Source organism: Leiobunum rupestre, chromosome 6 (genome assembly GCF_980474605.1).
Source record: "Leiobunum rupestre chromosome 6, qqLeiRupe1.1.hap1, whole genome shotgun sequence".
In the NCBI taxonomy this organism is placed as follows: Eukaryota; Metazoa; Arthropoda; class Arachnida; order Opiliones; family Sclerosomatidae; genus Leiobunum; species Leiobunum rupestre.
This window is the reverse complement of record NC_143389.1, coordinates 7,037,058-7,049,278: the sequence shown is the minus strand read 5'-3', so window position 1 is coordinate 7,049,278 and position 12,221 is coordinate 7,037,058. Positions and strand designations below refer to the sequence as shown.

Sequence of the window (12,221 nt, the reverse complement as noted above, 5' to 3'; positions counted from 1 at the left end):
ATTGAACGAGAATGGAAGAGTGCGGTGAGAAAATCTGTGTAGCGATCATGGGGTTGAATATACATCCGTTGGAACTCATTCTTCTATGCATCGTACTATTGGGGTTGATATTGCGTTGTTACGGGACTATTTCCCCCAGTAAGTGGCATCTTTATTACAAACCTAATAGAGTTTATTGTTAAAAAATATACACTTGAACTCTATTTTTATTTCAAAGAAATCGTGTACTGAGTTTCTTCTGATTACCTTGAGAATCTTTGGCGAATTAGTTTTTCAAGCTTGATAACGGGAGCTTCTAATGTAATTGACGTAACAAATGCCAATCCGAAAGTAAGCACCACAAATCCAAGGTAGTGAATAGCCTGTTAATTAAAAAAAATATTAAAAAAAAAATTTACCAAATGGATTTTGGGTAAAAATATATTAGTTAAATGAAACTAAATATTTAATGGATGACTTTTAATATTTATTTAACAAGGGTAAATTTGTGAGGGAAATTCTAATATACTATAGAGATATAGTGCAAATACGGTTGAAAATGGTACATAATAAATAACAACCATCCCATAATCTTTTTATGAAATTAAACATTAATTATCTATCTTTAATGTCAATAATGTTGGGAAAGCTTTAAATGTCGAATTTTATGGCAGTTGAAAAATGTTCATTGTTAACAATTAATTTTCTTCATTAAACAATGTACAATTCTTTACATACGGTTATTTACGTTCATTAATCAAAATAACAACATTTACCAATTTTTACAAATTATTAATGTACTAAGGGATAGAGACAAAATCACCGCAGCCTTCTTTGCGTCGCGCATGCATGAAATAGATTGAATCGTAAACCAATATGTTTAAATATTCCTTCCTCTATCTCGTGAAAACGTACTTCGTCTACGTCACAGAGCCGTTTGTTCTATCGTCTAACCTTTTTGTAGGGATAATTAAGAAAACGAAAACGATGGAACATACGACGTTGCTACGTACGGGAAGTTCATGTGTCTTTACAAACAGGGAAATGGTAATCCTCATCCACTGATTAGGGAAATCGACGTGTTTTTCACACAACAGAATGTTACGGAGTCTGCGCACCCATTTTCCCTCTCTGTATATCAAAACAGTTGAAGACTACATTTTGGTATATTTATAAGATTCTCCAACTATATTGATGTTTAGTGTAACGTGGTATGTGTCACTTTTGTATACTCACTGATTTTGTGATATATGAAACAAACAATTACCTATAATTATTAAAGGTTGATACGCCTTTCGCTCATGGATAAATGTTTTTTTTGCATACTCAAAATTATTGAGTAAGTAAAAGCTTTTTATTTAATTAACAGATTAGTTTCAGAAAGAACATTGTGCCATTGTTAAGGCATATGAAGATAAACTTCATTTAATGCCCCAAAATAACTAACTTCGACCAGAACCATAATAACCTGCCAATACGATAGAAGTCTTAAGTTTACAATGATTATTAAGTTTTTTTTAATTTTAAAAAGTTTTATCTCTTTATAAGTCTCAATGGATTCACTCGTACTTCTTTGTTTGTCAAATTTGGATTAAGCTTTAATTTGATCGTCAGCAAAATTTATGGAGTGCCCCTTTTCGTTGAATTGATGAGCGACTGCTGATTTTACCCACTATTCCGTCTTATAATACCATTATGTTCAATTCTTTTTTTTGCCCAATGTAGGATTTTCCAATACCATGTTTTAAATCTTTATGGATTTATCTTTACCATTGGTAAGTATATTTTTCGAGATATTTTGGGGTTTAAATGCCACATTGATATATTTTTTCCTTAGTTGATAACAAATTTTGGCAAACGCTTTCTCATCATACGTTAAAGCTAAAAAATTTGGTTCTTATTAGTTGTATAAGTTGGTACCAACTTAATTTTTTTATTTTCTTATTTTATCAAAAATGTTATCAATAATATGCGGTTTAAATCCTCCGTGAATAGCTTCATTTATAAAATATTCGACTTCGTAAATTACAGACTCAGAAACCGATAATGTGCAGTGCATTACTGTTTTATAAACACCAATATTTTGTGAGAGAGGGTGCAAAGATCGAAATTAACTAATTAATTAATTGTTTCTTACCACTACTGTATTCGTTATGAGAATTGGAGCTCGCAGCGTTTGGAAATAATAATTCATGATTATTGGATGGATCAAATAAGTACAATAAGTCAGACGACTCAGAGGATACCAAAGCTTCCAGGACAAAATCTTATCGACGATACCTATACCAAAAAAAATAAAGGAAGTTATTGTGTTTGCGCAGTCCATATTACCAGGATGTTTTTAATAAAATTTATCTACCATAGAACTAACCCGTATACCGCAAACGTAGCGTGCATCTGGTAGGAAAAACAAAGAGGATACAATGTGTGTGTCGTTGAGCCATCTAATAACCACCATTGAAATTAATGTGATGTTTGACGCAGGATAAGAAAATTAAATTTTGATGTTAATTTCTTTGAATCTTAACATTTCATGATAAATTACAATTTTTGTTTGAATAAAAATGTATTTTAAGAAATTATTATGAAGAAAAAAATTTACATAAATTATTTGTTTAATGTATTTAAGTGGCTTGCGTTGAGGGTGTGACCGTCAGTAGTAGGGTTCTACTCAGTGGTGTAGTCGGGCCAGGGCGGGTCAGGGCGTCGCCCCGGTGCTTTTTTCAAAGGCAGGGCCCCGCCCCGCCTTGGTTTTTCCATTTTGCCAGGGCGGGCCCTGCTTCAATTTCGTATATCATTTTTCTGCAATAAAGGGTGTGTGAATTTATGATAAATTTTTTCCGCGGGAAAATACCATAACAATTTCAAATCGTTACCTAGTTACGGCCAGCTTCGATCACGCTAAAAATCGAAGTTGGACGTACATTAATAGAGGCCGGTACAGCCAACTTCGATTTCGCGCGTAATCGAAGTTGGCTGTACCCAGGTAGCGCCCCGGTTCTTTTTATTTTAGGACTACACCACTTCTACTACCCATGACTGTTTTTGCCAGGCTTGTGGACGCTGGCGTAGGGCAGTGTAATGTAGTGTAGTAGGCGTTAAGAGTTATATGCTGAGCTTGGAGCACTGGTATATAAATATCTGACCCCCTACTTCTAGTAGATTGTGGTATTTCTGAAGTGGTGCTTACCGGCGTTTTTAGTGTGACAGGCAAGAATAACCCATGCAACAGATAGAGACCATGCTGAACTGGAACAGGCGTTGTATAAAGCGCTAATACTAATCGGAATTTTCTGTTTGTTGAGGCCGTACACATTAACCAAAGCAAGCGTTATAGCTCCCAACCAACTCGATATTACGGAAATCTATAAATAAAGTAACACAATTTAACCGCAAAAGTATCCAAGAAAAAGAAGATTATATTCCGTGTTATATTGTTTTTATTTATCACACTTCTACATTAGACACATACATGTATTTATATCTATTATGATTGCATTAGGTAGACTGACTTCAGTCGATTAAATGGACGTGGCAAAAATTCTGTTGATCGGAAAGATTTTTAAACTTGGCTGGAAACTAGCCAAAGCTTAGCCAAGGCTTAGCACAAAATTTATTTCGTGATTTTTAAGGCGCATCTGTTTGTTTAAACGAAAACTGTTATAATATTAATAGCGATTGTATGTTCTATATGGTTTTCAACTGATGGTAATACAGGTATTTTTTCAAGAATAGCTATTATTTTACTTCGTCGGTCAAAATACGCAATAGCGTAAGTATTTTATATATTGAGTCAACGACCAACTCGTTGGCCTGGTCTAATAAAGTCGTAACTCTAACGTAATCTAAGTTAGAGTTACGACTTTATTAAACCAAGCCTACTGAAATATCATAGGGATAAACTCAGAACTATTTATTCTGCGTTGAGTTTGCAATTTCTCTCCCTACTCGTTTAAAAGGTTTTCACCCGAGTTCTACGGTTTCCCCTTTTCATAAAAACTTGTAGGGCTTAACGGTAATATCATGAAGGGCTTGACACCACCCTCCTATACGCATTGTAACCCGGCCCGCAGTTTAAAGTCATTCAAAGTCGCTAGATGACCAGGGCCTAAGGTGGTGCTTTGGATATAAGCCTAGCTGATTATTTTTATTATTTATACTTAATGCGAAGGACATAACACTTATGGCGCCGGAAGTACTCTGCATATCCAGCTCCGGAGACGAATTCGGCTACATAAATAGTCGGAGCCGGAACCGGATTTGCAATTCGGCTCCGGAGATTTAATGGAGCCGGATCTAAGCTACGGGAGCCGGCTGCGCTTCAACTTTTAAAACCTCAAAACCAAAGGTTAAACCGAAAATAAAAGCTGAACTGTCGGTAAATAGAAATTGAGGTTTCCATAAATTAAACAAAAAAATAAAAGTGTAAAATGTTTATCTTAGCGTCACGAGCTATTTATGCTTAATTGGCACGCGCGTTTCACTCATAGATTTCAAAATATAAAATATGTATCGACTCCAGCGAGTCCTTTCTATAGACAATTACTATATCTCGTGACGTTGAAAAAACATATACACGTGACATACTATAGATCTTAAAAGAAATTCATTTAAAAAACTTCAAAGGTTACATTGCATAAATAGCCGGGCGTAGGTTCGGAAAAGATAAACTTATTGGCTACGTTCAGTAGCTTGCAACAAATTAAACGTTGCAGTATTTCGGAACTGGTTTTCTACTGTACGCTTTTTTTCCATTCCCGGTTTGACGTAGCGTTGCAGAACCGTTGCTGAAACATTTGAACCTGCTCTTCCAGTCGGTTTCTTCGTTGTTAAACGGAATCGTGACGTCTTCGCACGCGTGAAAGGCTAGCTGCGGACGACACAGCAGACGATATTTTATAAATTTACAACAATCGTAAAAAAGCGTTCAACAAGACAGGATAAAAAGTCTCAACGGAATCAACGCAAACGTAAAACGGTTTAAGACCGTTAAGCTTCACTGAACGTAGATATTGTCCAAGACAAATGCGGATAAATATTGTAAAATTAAACATGCGCGAAAAAATATTTTCGAGATTCCCGCGTTTTGAATTAACAAATATTTCCTATTGACGGTTTTATTTTTACGCGAATAATTTCTACCATAATGTAATACACATTATCGTCGATTACGTGGCTAGTAATATTCTTACATTTGTAAACTTACTCTATTAAACAATTTTGTAGATTTTTCTAAATGCAATAATACAAATGCTGTCAGGCATCCTATTAGATAAGGTCCAATTCTCGTCCACGGTTTATCATAGATTGTGTCAAACATTGTGCTTTGGCTGAACGAAATAAAATAATTTAACAATTTTAACTTATAATATATAAAAAAACACTTACGCCAGTAAATTTTTTAGTGCGTCATCTTCCTCAAAATCTCCAGTATACATGATAGTGTAATTCTTCAATTTAACTATTACTCCTGTGTATATCCATGACGAAAAAAGGAGACCTAACACCACTGCGAAACCCAGCCATCGTTTCTTGACTTCAGAACTACAAATATGCAAACGTATATTGTCAAAAGAGCACCTGACATTACTACGAAACCCAGCTATCGTTTCTTGGTTTCAGAACTACAAATATGCAAACGTATATTGTCAAAAGAGCACCTGACATTACTACGAAACCCAGCTATCGTTTCTTGGTTTCAGAACTACAAATATGCAAACGTATATTGTCAAAAGAGCAACTGACATTACTACGAAACCCAGCTATCGTTTCTTGGTTTCAGAACTACAAATATGCAAACGTATATTGTCAAAAGAGCACCTGACATTACTACGAAACCCAGCTATCGTTTCTTGGTTTCAGAACTACAAATATGCAAACGTATATTGTCAAAAGAGCACCTGACATTACTACGAAACCCAGCTATCGTTTCTTGGTTTCAGAACTACAAATATGCAAACGTATATTGTCAAAAGAGCACCTGACATTACTACGAAACCCAGCTATCGTTTCTTGGTTTCAAAACTACAAATATGCAAACGTATATTGTCAAAAGAGCACCTGACATTACTACGAAACCCAGCTATCGTTTCTTGGTTTCAGAACTACAAATATGCAAACGTATATTGTCAAAAGAGCACCTGACATTACTACGAAACCCAGCCATCGTTTCTTGGTTTCAGAACTACAAATATGCCAACGTATATTGTCAAAAGAGCACCTGACATTACTACGAAACCCAGCCATCGTTTCTTGGTTTCAGAACTACAAATATGCAAACGTATATTGACAAAAGGGGACCTGACACCACTGCGAAGCCTTGTGATCGTTTATTGGTTTCAGAACTACGGAGTATTAGTGGAGTGACGGAGTATTAGTGGGGTGGCGGAGTTGTTATAGTACTTTCCCCTAGCAGCTTGTGGCACTGGGTGAAAACTCGGAACCATTCCTGCGTTGAGTTTGTAATTTGTCTCCCCGCTGGTTAAAGGGGTTCTCCACTTGGCTCTTCGGTTTTCCGTTCCCATGAAAAATTTGTAGAATTTAACGGTAATACTAAGTGTAGGGAGCTGTTGGCACGAAGGGCTTGCCAACACCATCCTACTAATTGTTACCCGGCCACCTGTTTAAGAGTCGCTTGATAACTTGGGCGGCTTGCCTAAGGTGGTGTATTGGGTAGTAGCCTTGTTTATTATCATAATATTATATTATACTAAGAAATCTTCCCTATTTTTAAGCTGCTGAATTCTAGATAATGCATGGGACAAATTACACCCGGCAAATTTGGCATTGCCATCAAATCTGTCTAAATAAATAAATTTCTAACATGGTTTTAATTAACTTATCCACTGATCTGAAATTCCGTTAAAAAAAACCAAGTGTATTGTCATTCTGACGGAGTTTGAATAATGATTATGAGTTTATAGAAGCATTAATTCTGACCCGCTGATCCAACTTCAGAAAAATTGAAACTGATGAAATTTAGGAAACGTTAACTTACCTTTTAAATAAAACCAAGAACAACGGGCTGATAATGAAGAATTGCATGTCGTTATCCAGGTACCATGACCACGACATACACTAACAAATGATAAATGTACAGTTTAAGAAAGTTAACGATCTTGTGTCACATTTACATAACGTTAGTAACGTTTTAACCATGGTTAAAAAACCTAAAATATATTAATAAAAAATTGAAATTGAAATTGAATAATTGTTTTGTTTAGCAAATTGAATTTGTCTAAATTTAAATTTCACTTTTGAATTGTTATGGCTGCCCAAGATATAACAGAAAATCAGTAACTTAAAGGGAATATAACCTGCAAAGCCATCTTTATGGAAGACCCCTTCAATATTTCAAATTTCCCTGCACAGTGCCGCCAAACATTTCAAATGCCAAAGGCAAGAGCGGCCAAAGCTGCAAGCGTTGGTGTTCCACACCAAATACCTGAGGTTATATTCCCTTTAAGCTCAGTCTTTGTTTTAGAAGTTTTGTAATAATATTTTATAAAATTTTGATAACAGGGTTAATTACCAGGTCTTTAGCTTGAAAAAAATTGCTAATATAGAATAGATTTCTCCACCAATATTGGGTACATGGATTAACTTTCTGCAATGCGTATCCCCAATATGGGCCGTCACCAATGAAGTTGAACCAAGTTCCGTAGAAAAAAATAACTACCAAATAGACTGGCGTTAATCTGCAAAGGATAAATACATTAGGTTAGTTCCCGACAGTATTCAGAGTAAGAAACTGCGTAAAATAATCCATTGAAAACATTATTTTTCTTGTTCTTGCTTTCCTCTCCATACACGAATACCCTAATTATAAATATTAACTGATTTAAAGTCATGGTTGCATGATGACTTAGGCCTAAGGTGGTGCCTTGAGTAGTAGTTTAGTTGATTATTTTTATTATAAATCCAAAATGTCTTATATACATGGCTGAAAATTATAAACTCGTTTAATTAAAACTTATTTTAAAAACATATGCAATTTGTAAAAAAAGTAAATAGACACAGGAAGCTCATAACGCTCAAACTAAATCGAGCAGATTCGGCTCTGGCTGGCTTGTTTCTTTGAATTTCAGACCCAAATTTCAATTGTAATTTTAAGCAAAATATTTTTTATCATTCCATTTTAATATTATTAATTTTCAGAAATGCCAATAATATTATCTTGTAAAAATTGACCAATTATTTTTATTTATTAATGTATAATTTAAAAGTATAACCGTTTATTTTAATTAATTTTAGAAGAAATTTTTTGAAGAAAAATCTTACGCATATTAAGAATAAAACCGCGGGACGGCACCCTACACTCTCAAATTATGAATACAAAACTAAGAACGAGAATTTGAAATACTCACTTACAAGCAGACTACCCGAGGTGGTTATCTCCGATTTGGTTCAAACTCGGGTGGTAAGTAGACCTTCATGTAACTTGAAAAGGCCTAATAGGGTTGACAAGAATGGGCTTTCGTTTTGCCATGGCAACCAAAAATAATTTTCGCAACTTAAAAACTGATTTTATCTATGAAAATTAACATGGGAAAATCAATATTTTCAAAAAATTGAAAAAGGTTCATCAATTAGATACATTATTCAGATCATGGCTAAATATGGTACATTTCGACCAATATACGTCAATTTTGGTAAAAAATGAGTAAATATATATATATATTGGGTAAATACGAGTAATCAGTTTATAAGTTGTTAAAAACATTTTTGGTTGCCATGGTAAAACTAAAGCCCACTCTTGTCCACCCTTTTAGGGATTTTCAAGTTACATGAAGGTCTACTTACCACCCGAGTTTAAACCAAATCGGAGATAAACACCTCGGGTAGTCCCCTCGTTAGTCTGAAACCCATTAAAAATGAATGTCCTACTCGTAATGGTTTGCGGTATTAAGGAAACTGACAGACTTATGTGCAAAATATTTTGAATATTAAATATATACAAATATAGCAACCAAAAACATGTCTTTTCACTAAATTCTCTGGTACGTTTTTGGAAATTATAAATATAAATTATATTTATTATTTATCTTATCAATAGTTCTGAACGTTTGTGTGTCTGACAGCTTTTCCCTTTGAACGCCCAAGGTACCACAAACGCCTAAAACAACTAAGCCACGTTCACACTTACCCCTAAAATCGCTTCGTTTTAGATAACTAGTTTTCAAAACCAGAGTGAGAAATCGGTTCGTGTTGGTTCGGGAAGCAACTCGTCCAAGTCGGTTCGCTTAGAATTGATTTCAAAATGACAAAGCAAGGCGGGGGAGCAAAATTGCTCGTATTTTCAAAAATAATGGGAATTAAATTCTAAATATTGTCAATTAATATTACTGAATGTATAGTAAACATGATTAACTAATTGTTTTGGGATATATCAGTATTTAGAAATTTGGATCATATTTTGAAATGACGTTAAGCCTTGGCTATAAGTGAACCGGGGTGAAAAGATTTCACACGTGTGAATTAAGATTTATCGTCCGCGGTGAAAACTGACATTCAAACCAACCTAAACTGGATTTTTAGCTCTAGTGTGAACATGGCTCTAGTGACTTAAGAAACCAATTAGTGGTGGGCGGTTAAAATTGCTTTGAAGGGTGGTAGCAAAACCTTCAAAGACCGAAAAGCTTCCTGCACTTACTGCAAAGTAAGTTAATCGTTTTTTTCAACCTTCGCGGGCCCTTTTCGTTTGTCGTCGCCTTCCTTAAGGCAGTTTTCCATTTATTTCAATAGTGAGGTTTTAAAACTTAACAGTGTCCGCGGGCCCCACAGGTAATAATTCTGTAAACTCCATGAGCTAAAGCCCGTATAGTGGATGGTCGATGTAAATAGCTAGTGTTTATGAGAAAATTACCTGATGTATCTATGAAAATAGAAATATGCCATTTTTTTTAGAGAAAACGCAGATCGCTCTTTAAGGAAAAGGTATGAAACCAGGAAACCGCTGAAAATAAAAACAGAGATCTTGTGAAAATGAAAATGTTGAGACTATTCGCGGGCACCTTATGACCTTTGTCTAGTTTCCCCTATCACGAGAAGGGGAAGGAGTTTACGTACCATCGTTGCGTATATCAACTTCCTTAATCCTTTTGGAAGAGTAAGTTTTAAACGACTAATGAAACATCGCTCTGATATTTTACCAGAAGGGTTAGGTTTTATGTGCAATTGTTTTTATTTTAACCAAGTGATGTAAGTGGCTAACCACTTCCTTAAATTCTGTTCACTGATTACGGATAGTGGTCAGCCCCTCACGCAGATGTTTACTGAAGAAAATACTTGCTGATATAGCCTCAACATAGTAATTATCCCAAAGTATCAATAATTAACTTTTTTGGTGTCTAATAGTCATAATAGATAATTACCTTAGTAAGAAAAACGTGTCAACAGAAAATCCTCCTCTGAGAATAACTTGAAAAGACCAGGTGTTGAACATTTTTAATACTTCCAATGTGTTTGCTGAAAGACCATTATCAAAATTTTTTCTTTAAAGTTATAATGGCTATGATTTTAATGTATGTAAAAGATCGTCACTTGTGCGCCATCTACGAGAGTTTTTCGAAAACAGATACTACTTAAGTTTTATATAAATGGGTTTAATATTAATTATTGCAATGGGAATGGTTTGATCAGATTTTAAAAAATTACATAATTATAAAAAGCATAAAATATTTAAAAAAAATGTTTATTTCAAAAGTAATACTCTGGGATCTTTTCTTAAAAACTTTATTTGACCGAAACTTTAATTATTTAATCGCATTAGCATGCTCCAAATATCAAAAAATTTCACCGAAATCTATTTCCTATTGAATAACCCTATTAAGGAAACGGTTACTTAATTTAACTAAAATATGGTGGCTTATTCAGTTGAAATAAAATATTATGCAAGAAAAGACGAAATTCCAATTAAAATTGGTTAATTTTCCAGGATTATATTAGTATAGTAAAGAATAGGTGCAACTATCTAAGCTCGAAACCTGTTCTAGAAGCACAATTAATACTTGTATAGAAACTTTCACAGAATAACATTGTACGAAAAGTATATTTAATGAGTTCCCTTACCAAAAAATAAGTGGTCTAGGAAATACTTTAAATTGGTATTTGGAACAAATACCAACTTAAAACCTACTTAAAACCAACTTACAAATAACATGTAATTTCCTGACAACTAAAAACCAACTAATTACCAACTTAAAGAAAAAAGTATTTCTCATCGATTTAATTACAACCTAATAACAACTTATTACCCTTTAACTAGTTTATTGAAATATTCTGACCACTTGAGCCTACACTGTTAAAAATTACTGTAGCTTCCTGTTAAATTTTAACAGGTAAATTCCAGTACCAACTTTTACTGTTAGAGTTCCTAGATAGTTGCTGTACGCAACAGCTATAGTCCTGTTCGTCGATTAACCGTTATATTAACAGTAAATTTTCGGTAATACCGTGTAACCGACGGCTTGAGCCCGCCATCTTGTGGAGGTTGCAGTTTTCACTAGTTTCAAAGTGTAACGGCTTTGCTGTGGTGCAATTGAAGATGATCGTATCACGGCACACAAATTATCATCAAATACAAAATAGTGAGTAGAATTTTAAATTTCATTATTTTAAAGTAATAATTAAGTTAATAATGGGGCCATTTTAGTTAAGTAGATATTTGTATTGTGTATAATCAGTGATGGGCGCGCTCGTATCTTTGGATACTTTTAGGATACGAGATGATACTTTATCCGAAAAATAAAAATTAAAATATACGATTTTGATATGATCTTCTTTATTGCAAAATGGTCGCGATAGAATTTTTAAGAAATAAATTCGGGAGCGAACTATATTTAAAAAGATTCTTCTCTTACCTAGCCTAGCGAACAAAAGAGCGGAATAGAGCTAGTGCTTCCATTTTTTGTATTAGAAATTACACGATAGATTTTTTCTGGTTTCTCTTCAATTTTGTTTGTATTTGAGATGAAATATTTTAGCGCCATCTAGATATGCCGATATACACTATTTGAGCGGCGAACGTATCTCACGTGATACCGAAATATAGCCAAACCCGAAACAATGTTAAGTGATAGAAGGGAGAGGAGCGGTCAAAGGTCGCGCCGTTTTTCTGGCTGTTTTTTAACGGGGGGGGGGATAATTCCCTCTATCCCTAGGCAGACAGAGGAGGGAAAGCAAAGACTGATTCTAGCCATAAAAAGCTGCGCCGCGTAGCCAGAAAGGCGATTTCAAAACTA

At 34.5% G+C, this 12,221-nt stretch overlaps 1 protein-coding gene across 1 annotated transcript in view; it reads right to left on the bottom strand.

The window, feature by feature from the left end:
• Positions 1 to 236: 236 nt before the first annotated feature.
• LOC149939197 (nose resistant to fluoxetine protein 6-like) overlaps positions 237 to 12,221 on the bottom strand; it is a 30,143-nt gene continuing 18,158 nt past the window's right edge. The window contains exons 7-15 of the mRNA XM_090179042.1: positions 10,353 to 10,446; positions 9,845 to 9,934; positions 7,511 to 7,676; positions 6,977 to 7,056; positions 5,368 to 5,523; positions 5,186 to 5,309; positions 3,170 to 3,344; positions 2,117 to 2,259; positions 237 to 362 (exon numbers count right to left, since the gene is read on the bottom strand). Of these exons, the coding sequence (XP_090035168.1) occupies positions 243 to 362; positions 2,117 to 2,259; positions 3,170 to 3,344; positions 5,186 to 5,309; positions 5,368 to 5,523; positions 6,977 to 7,056; positions 7,511 to 7,676; positions 9,845 to 9,934; positions 10,353 to 10,446 (1,148 nt within the window). The 3' untranslated portion in view covers positions 237 to 242. The remainder of the gene's footprint in view (positions 363 to 2,116; positions 2,260 to 3,169; positions 3,345 to 5,185; positions 5,310 to 5,367; positions 5,524 to 6,976; positions 7,057 to 7,510; positions 7,677 to 9,844; positions 9,935 to 10,352; positions 10,447 to 12,221) is intronic.